Source organism: Chenopodium quinoa, unplaced genomic scaffold (assembly GCF_001683475.1).
Source record: "Chenopodium quinoa cultivar QQ74 unplaced genomic scaffold, ASM168347v1, whole genome shotgun sequence".
Classification (NCBI taxonomy): domain Eukaryota; kingdom Viridiplantae; phylum Streptophyta; class Magnoliopsida; order Caryophyllales; family Amaranthaceae; genus Chenopodium; species Chenopodium quinoa.
The window spans coordinates 211,785-220,706 of NW_018743791.1; the positions used below are offsets into that span (position 1 = coordinate 211,785).

General features: G+C 46.8%; 1 protein-coding gene across 1 annotated transcript; it reads left to right on the forward strand.

The window, feature by feature from the left end:
• Nucleotides 1-1,780: 1,780 nt before the first annotated feature.
• Nucleotides 1,781-2,617, forward strand: LOC110685091. The gene has a single exon (XM_021861555.1). The coding sequence runs from the start codon at nt 1,781-1,783 to the stop codon at nt 2,615-2,617; it is 837 nt and encodes a 278-aa protein (XP_021717247.1).
• The last annotated feature ends 6,305 nt before the right edge of the window (nt 2,618-8,922 follow it).

Consider the following 8,922-nt stretch of genomic DNA (forward strand, 5'->3'; position numbering starts at 1 on the left):
TGTCATCACGGGAAGATGCCACGTAATTCAGAGCCCTTAAAGCCGCAGGCCAGTCTCGTCGCGACACGTGGCCCAGTCAGAGGGTGACAAGTGTCGTCACGAGAAGATGTTATGTGTTAAGGACATTTGTTCCCTTAATAATCAACATGCTAGAAAACCCTAGCAACGTCAGGGCCCAAATCCCGAGAGATAACAATGAAAGCCGCAAAACGGCGCCCCCAGAGTAGCACGTGGCATTCACTGATTGCACAACCAATCACATCACGCAAATCTAGGGTATAAACCCTAGAGAGGGGCACGAGTCCCACCCCTATAAATACCCTAATCATTTATGATGGGAGGGGATTAAGACATTTACAAACAACAGAGCATTAAATAGCTCCACCTTCTCTCTACTTTCTCTTTCTAGCCTTTTCCGTTCTGATCACTGACTTGATCGTCGGAGGCGAATATTCCATTGATCGGAATATTCGTTGTTTTGTAGGTGGGACCGTTTCGTTGCCAGGAGAGCGTGACCAGTATCCGAGGAAATCCAAAAAACACCCGAAACATTTGGCGCCGTCTGTGGGGATACTCGTACGCTATGGCGATAGACGGTCAGACACCTAATCCAGGTGAGGATGGACATGTAGAGGATTTAATCCCTACAATCCGTACTAGTGATCCTCTGATAGTCACATTTCAAGAAGCTGATGACCCTCTTGTTACCGCAACCTCTCTTAAGGCCGCCCTTAACAAACTCAGAAAAGAGATTGAAAACAATGGAGCCTCTACCTCTAGGCAACCGCCTAGGAGAGAGGAGCAGAGGGCTCCAAAGAAGACGCACAGCAAAGCGGTCCATGCAATGAACGCTGGAAACACTCATTTTCGAAGGCCGATTGGAAGGTCCCCGAGGGTGCCACGGACTAATTTCTCTGACTTGCTGATGAAAACGCAGTCGGCTGGGGGGAGGGGTAGACAACCTTGAAGAGAGGAGCCTGAGCCGTCCAGACGATGGAAGGACGCAAGAGATTACCTTCGGCATAAGCAGCGGGAGCGCGCCGCCTACTCAGACACGGCTTCAACCCCAACTATGCCGGATGATTTCTCACATCATTCTCTTTCCCAACATACCAACACGACCATCACCAGCGGAAGTCAGGCGGTCCGTACCCCAACTCCTATTACAGTCTTTAATGCTCCAACTCCCATTATAGCCCAATCACTGCAATATCAGCCTCCTTAGGGGTTCAATGGCTTGATGCAGCTGAACCCCCAGGCATATGGACAATATGGGCCATACGGGCAGGTGTACGGACAGGCTCCCTATCTGGCTGGACCGTCCGTGCAACCGCAACCCATCGATTGGCAGATGCGCCTACTTACTCTGGGAGATAAGCCGCCCCCGTTTTCGCAAGATATCTTAAATGCCTCTCAGCCACCAAAGGTGAAGAGTGTACTTGTGGGAGCCTATGATGGCACGGGCAACCCATAAGAGCACATCACCTCGTACAGGAACCTGATGTACTTGCAAAGTGTAGATGATGCTAATTGGTGCAAATGTTTCCCGGCCAGTCTGAAAGGTGTGGCGCAGGATTGGTTCAACAGTTTGCCGACCGGATGTATCAATTGTTTTACTACTCTTAGTTTGCTGTTCGTGGGAAATTTTTCATACAATATACAGCCTCAAAAGACTAGTCTTAACTTGGCGACAATCGTCCAAGGAAAAAATGAGGGCTTACGCTCGTACGTCCAGCGATTTAACCAAGAAAAAGCCCAAATTCATAATCTGCCGGACGAAATGGCTTACTCTGAATTTCTCCGGGGATTAAGGCACAATGGTTTTAAATTTGACTTGGTAAGGAAAAATATTCGGACATACGTAGGTGTTCTGCGGGAAGCCGAAGCTTACATTGAGGCGACGGACTTTTGTTCGCTCACAAAAACAGAAGCGCCGACCAAGGGGGCTGATAAAAAATCTCCTCAACAAGACTCGACCGGCCAAAAGAAAGAAGGAAAAAAGAGAAAGGAAGTCTGGGTGGCTGACGCCCAGTCACAGAAGTCCAAGAAGGTCAAGGCGTACGAGCCTCAGTTTGAATTCAACAAGGATTGCTATTCTATCCTGATGGAAATCAAGGATAAGTTTGAATTTGAGAAGCCACAGCCGCTGAGAGGCCCGACTCAGTATAGGAACAAGAACAAGTATTGTCATTACCACAAGGATGTGGGACATGACACGAACGATTGCATTAACTTGAAGAGACTGCTGGACAAGCTGGCCGAGAAGGGCATGCTGAATTCGTATGTGATGAAGTCAAAATTCACTCACACACGGACAAACAACACGTCCGATCAAAGACAGAAGAATGATAAGAACAAAAACAAGAAAGATGACGGCAACAACACTGACTCAGCTTTTGTTGCTGTGATATCAGGAGGATTTGCTTCAGGTGGTCCCACTATGAGGGGGGTCAAGCAGGACGCCCGCAACTTGGGTAAAGTAATGCAAATGGATTCAGTGAAGGCCAAACCTTTCCCCGAAGTAGTCATCAGTGAAGCCGATCGGGGGGAGGTTAAAGCCTTGCACAATGATCCCATGGTATTCACTATGAAGATAGCCAACTTGAAGTTCGGATGAATGTTAATTGACACGGGTAGCTCGGCTGATATCATCAGCCTGGCCGCCTTGAAAAATCTAAGCTTCCCAGAGGATGTTCTCCAGGACATCACTCACCCGTTGGTTGGATTTGGGGGGAATGTCATCCACCCAGTGGGACAGATAGACTTACCTGTCCGATTCGGGCAAAAAGGGGAAGGAAGAGATATGGTTGTCCGCTTCTTGGTTGTGAAAGAACTGACTAGATATAATGTCATACTCGGACGTCCTACACTGAATGCAGCAAAAGCAATCATTATGCCTCACCTAATGCTGCTAAAGTTTGAGAGGACGGACGGGAAAATAGGCACGATCCAAGGAAGTCAGAAGATGGCAAAAGAATATAATCAGTTGGTAGTTAAGCCTACAACGCGCGGACCAAAATCGTCCGATCCAAAAGAAGAAGGAACCTCACTCCCAACATAGCACGTCGGCCAGAAGCGTAAGGCGGCCAAGATAGAGCAAGCATAGCAGCTAATGACTGTCGGTCGGCCGGAAGAGTTACGACCACAGCCGGCCGACAGTCACCAAGATATAGTGCTCGACCCCGATCAACCAAGTCAGACGGTTAGTGTAGGCACTATAGTTGTGGGTGTGCTTGGGGATGAGTTAATTCAATTATTGAGAGAGTTCAAAGATGTATTTGCATTTGATGTTGGCGAGATGTCAGGTATAAGCCCTGACCAGGCCATGCATAAATTGGCTGTAAGCCCGACCGTTAAACCTGTCCGCCAGAAGAAAAGGAATCATGGAGAAGAGAGGAACCAAGCGGCCGCAGCAGAAGTCAAGAAGCTGCTGGACGCCGGTTTCATTCGGCAATGTTATTACCCATAATGGGTGGCCAATGTGGTCCTTGTGAAGAAGCCGAATGGAACTTGGAGAATGTGTGTGGATTACACCGATCTAAACAAGGCATGCCCCAAGGATAGCTTTCCTCTGCCCAAAATTGACCGCCTGGTTGATTCGACGGCCGGGCATGCCCTGATGAGTTTTATGGACGCATACTCCGGATTCCGTCAAATTCCATAATGGGAAGAAGACCAGGAGAAAACAGCGTTCGTGACTGAGCAGGGGTTGTATTGTTACAAAGTTATGCCATTCAGCCTTAAGAATGCCCCAGCTACCTTTCAACGACTCGTTAATACAGTCTTCAGAGATCAGCTCGGCCGGAATATGGAGGCGTACATTGATGACATGATTGTCAAGTCAAAAGAGCCGGCCGACCACTTGAAGGATCTACGAGAAACATTCACCGAACTCAGGCGGCATAAGATGATGTTAAATCCAAAGAAATGTGTCTTTGGTGTTGAGTCCGGTAAATTTCTCGGATTTTTAATTGATCAACGTGGAATTGAGGCCAACCCTGAAAAAATCCAAGCTGTCATGGACATGAAGTCACCAAGGACAATTAAAGAAGTCCAAAGATTGACCGGCTGTTTGGCCGCACTTGGTAAATTTCTGTCAAGATCAGGGGATAAGTGCCGCTATTTCTTTCAAACCATAAAGAAGAAAGCCATGTTTGAGTGGACAGAGGAGGCCGAGGAAGCATTCGTACCGTTAAAAGGCCATCTACATACATTGCCTCGGCTTGTCAGTCCACTTAAGAGCGAGAAGCTATTTATCTATCTTACCATCTCAGAACACTCCTTAAGTGCCGTCCTACTTGCTGAATGGGACGGCCGCCAGATCCCTGTTTACTTTATCATCCACGTACTTCATAATGCCGAGCTAAGGTATCCCCCTATTGAAAAGTTTGGCTTGGCATTATACATGGCATCGAAAAAGCTGCGGCCATACTTCTTGGCACATTCAATTGTGGTCTACACAGACCAACCTCTGAAGAAGCCATTTACAACTTTAGAGGCAAGCGGCCGTATGCTTAAATGGGACTTGGAAATGAGAGGCTTTTACATTGCATTTGAGCCAAGAAAAGCAATTAAGGGCCAAGCCTTTGCTGATTTTTTAGCTGAAATGAATCGACCGGATCTTCAGACGGCTGGCGATCAAATCTGGAAAGTGTTCGTGGATGGTAGTGCGACAGCTACTGGCTGTGGTGCAGGTGTTATATGTCAGTCTCCTGAGGGAGACAAGTTTGAATATGCTCTGAGATTCCAGTTTTAAGCCTCTAATAATGAGGCCGAGTAAGAAGACCTCTTGGCCGGCCTTAGAATGTGTAATGCGGCAGGAGCGACAAAAATTGATGTATGCTCGGACTCCCTACTTGTAGTCAACCAGGTGAATGGAGACTTCGAGGCAAGGGAGCCGGCCATGATAAAGTACTTGAAGATTGTAAAAGAGGAGGCTGAGAGCCTAGATCATTTTACTCTACAGCAGGTCCCTCGTTCGTCCAATCATCAGGCGGACGCCCTATCTAAGTTAGCATCCTCAGCATCATGTGATACTCCCAGGTCAGTGTTTTGGGAAGTGAAAGAAAAGAGGAGTATTGACGCTGAAACAGTACATGCCATTGATAGAAGCTCCACTTGGATGGACGGGATCATATCTTACCTAAAGGATGGATTACTCCCGGCCGATCCTAAAGAGAGCTGGCTGATGAAAAAGAGAGCGGCCTGGTTTGAAATTAAGCAAGGAGAGTTGTTCAAAAAGGCATTTGTAAAGCCGTACCTGAAATGCATCATTCCTGAGAGAGGGCATGGTGTCTTGGATGATCTTCACCAGGGGCAGTGTGCTTCTCACATTGGAGGACGAGCTTTGGCTGAAAAGGTTGCCCGCCTGGGTTACTACTGGCCGAGCTTAAAGTCGGACGCAATGGAAATGGTAAAGAAGTGTGACAAGTGCCAGAGGTTCGCAACATTAATTCACCGGCCCGCCAACAGTCTTTCGGCCAACAGCAGTCCGCTCCCTTTTGCCAAATGGGGGATGGACATTTTAGGACCATACACACCAGCGTCCGGCCAAAGGCGGTATGTGTTTGTAGCAGTAGACTAATTCACAAAATGGGTAGAGGCCGAGGCCGTCCGGGGCATCAAATAAACGGATGTTTCCGCCTTCATATGGAAGAGTATTATTACCCGCTTTGGCGTCCCTCAGTCTATGGTGTTGGAAGACCAAGGCATAGCTCACTGCTTTGCCTCAGTCGGCCGCCCACAGGAAAATGTTCAGGTAGAGGCATATGACTAATTGATCTCCAATGGAATTAAGCGCAAGCTTGAAAGAGTAGGTGGCTTATGGGCTGATGAGTTAGTCAATGTGTTGTGGTCCATACGAACCACGACCAAGAGTTCCATAGGGGAAACTCCCTTCTTCTTAGTCTATGGTGCCGAGTCGGTCCTTCCAATTGAAATGTATAATCCCACCCTTAGGGTAATGCTATATGATGAAGCGGCCAATTGGGAAGCCATGAAGACTGCCCTAGATTTCCTTCCTGAAGCCAGGGGCAACGCGGCACTTAGACACGAAATATATCGTCTACAGATGACAAGGGCGTACAATCGCCGAGTGTCTCAGGGAAGCTGACCCCAAATTGGGAAGGGCCGTATCGAGTCAGGGAAGAAGTCCGAGATGGGACTTATCGTCTCGAAGCCATGAACGGCCGACCCATTCCGCGTACATGGAACGCTGACAATCTGAAGAGATATTATGTTTAAGTACTTAGCCAAAAGCTGTGTATACAGCTAGGTCTGTTGACCAAGCAATGTAAGCCATACGGCCACAACAATGTAATTTTGACAAATTAATGAAAAGTAAAACATTGTTATAATTATTTTTCCATTTAATTTATGCTTATTTGCACAATCATAACTTATACAGATAGGCCGCGTGAAATTTGCAAGTAGGTTGCTTGCAACATAGCAACTCGGTCGCAGAACCAAAGTAAATTAAATAAAATAAGAATAGGCAAACTTGATCCCAAGTCATATGAATCCGTCCGCCCTTAATTAAGGCGGACGGAAAAGGTAAGGTACCCTGTGAAACCCATATAATGGGGCAAGGGCATACCTAGGCATTTCAGCCCAGCCAAACATGAAAATTTTAAGTTGAGATCATACTTGGAATTTTCTGAGTGCGTCCGAGCGATAGTTTCAACGGACAAACTCACATAAAGCCAATTGAACGGCCAATTAATGTGTTGATTCGGCGTACCACCTAGTACAAGGGCAATCATTATTATGATTTGATTAACTTGTTAGTAGTCATACCGCTTAAGGTATAAATTCTACCAAGTCAATCAAACCACCCAAAATATGGACTAGGAGAACGCCGAATAAAGGGGCATACCCCACAATTGTACGAAGATACAAAAATACGCGTACATAAAATCGCTCAAATGTGAAAAAGTATGCGTACGAAAATACAAAAAATTAAGTGCAAAATTTGCAAAGTATGAAGCAAAACCTGAAAGCTGAATTAATAAAAGGACCGCTCAAAAGGCGGTAAAATATCTTACATAAAAACTGCTCGAAAAGGCGGTTGAAAAAGTCAAGAAAAATATACATAAATAGAGCTTAAAGACAGAAAAAGCTGAAAGTCAGGGAGCGGCCGGGGTTGAAGCTGAATCATGGACTGGGACGGGATCCTGAGAAGCTGCAGGAGAAACGTCCTCAGCTGGCACCTCTTTGTTCTCTCCTTCAACATCATGGCCGGCCGCTACTTCATTTTCTCGTCCTCTGAGGTTGTTGGTGTGGCGTACAGCTCTGGAGAAGGTTGTCCAGCCTTCTTAGCTTCTTCCCTGAGGCAGACGAAGTTGAGGCGCTTAGTTAAGCGCTCTTGAAAATAGGCGGCCTCCCCATCGTCCACCATGAGCTCGAACGCCTCGAAGAAGTGACTCTTCAACCTATCCTCAGCGTTTTGTTCAATACGGACGACCTCGTCTGCGCTAGGGGCCCAATGCGTCTTCAGCTGGAGAGTCAAGTCCTCAACAGACTTCTTCAAGGTCTCCACCTCGGCCCTAACTGCGTCCGCCTCGTCCAGGGATTCTTTCAAATGCTTCTGGGCCAAGGACACCTCACTCGTGAGCTTCTTTGAAGCCCCAAATCCCTCCTTCCAGCGTTGGCCGTCCAGGAGGGCCTGATCCCTCTCCTGCCTCATAGTGTCCCTGGCTAAGGCCTCTTGTTTGAGGGACTTACCCAGTTTCACCAGATCCTCCGCCTGCCGCGTTGCCTTGTCGGACAGCGCATTGATCTAGGTATCAAAATATCGGCGCTGGACGGCCACTTCCCCAGTAACAGCATCCTGGGCCTTCTGGACGTTTTCCCAGGCGCGCTTCAGCTTTTCGTTTTCTTTTTCCTTCCATTCAAGGAAGGCGGTCAGCCGCAAGAAAAGCTGCGCATAAGAAAAACAGGGTAAATGTGTTAGCAAAGTAAGAGTGAAAAATTGACTAAGTGCAATTGAGGGGAAAATTTACCTCAGCGCTGCAATTGATCATGGGGCCGAGGAAGCCCTCATGTATCCCCCGCAGCTTATCTCGCTGCTCAACAGGGACGGCCCGGGCCATGGCTTCCCGCATAGCTTTTCTGTTCGCCCCAGTAAGGGACTGGCCGGGCGTTTTCATGTGTAGCTCCTCTGCAATGTCTATAGGCGGACGCAAGGAGTTTAATTTAAGCTCAAAAAAAAAAAACAAAGTATAAAATCCAAAATCACTCGGACTGACCGTCAGAAAGCTTTAAGGGGTAGGAAGGTTAAAAGTGAATGGCGGGGGCGGCGCAGGCTCGTCAACCTCTTCCCCCAGGGTCATATAATGTCGTTTGGAACTATATATGACAATTAAATAATGTCATAAATGTCCATGGTAGGCTTGAGTTCACAAAATCGGTGCAAGTTGCGAATTGGTAAATTGACTGTTTTAAGTCAAATTGGATGGTTCCACCCACCTAATTGCACTCTTGGATGGTATTAGGGACCATAGTAAACATCTCGGCAATTTTTATTTCTGGACAAAAAAAGGTCAATAAATTCCAAAATTGAAGGCTATTATCTATGCTTTTTGAGAGATTTTAGATGTTATGGGGCCCGGTGGCGAAAAGTGTTGGGATTCTATGCAATACATCTTAGGGTCATATAATGTCGTTTGAAACCATATATGACCATTATATGATGTCTTAAATATCAATGGTAGGCTTGAGTTCCCAAAATCGGTGCAAGTTGCAAATAGGTAAATTGACTATTTTAAGTCAAATTGGATGGTTCCACCACCCTAATTGGACTCCCGGATGGTATTAGGGACCATGGTAAACATCTCGGCAATTTTTATTTCAGGGCAAAAAAAGGTCAAAAATTCCAAAAGTGAAGGCTATTGTCCATGCTTTTTAGGGGATTTTTGAGGTTTT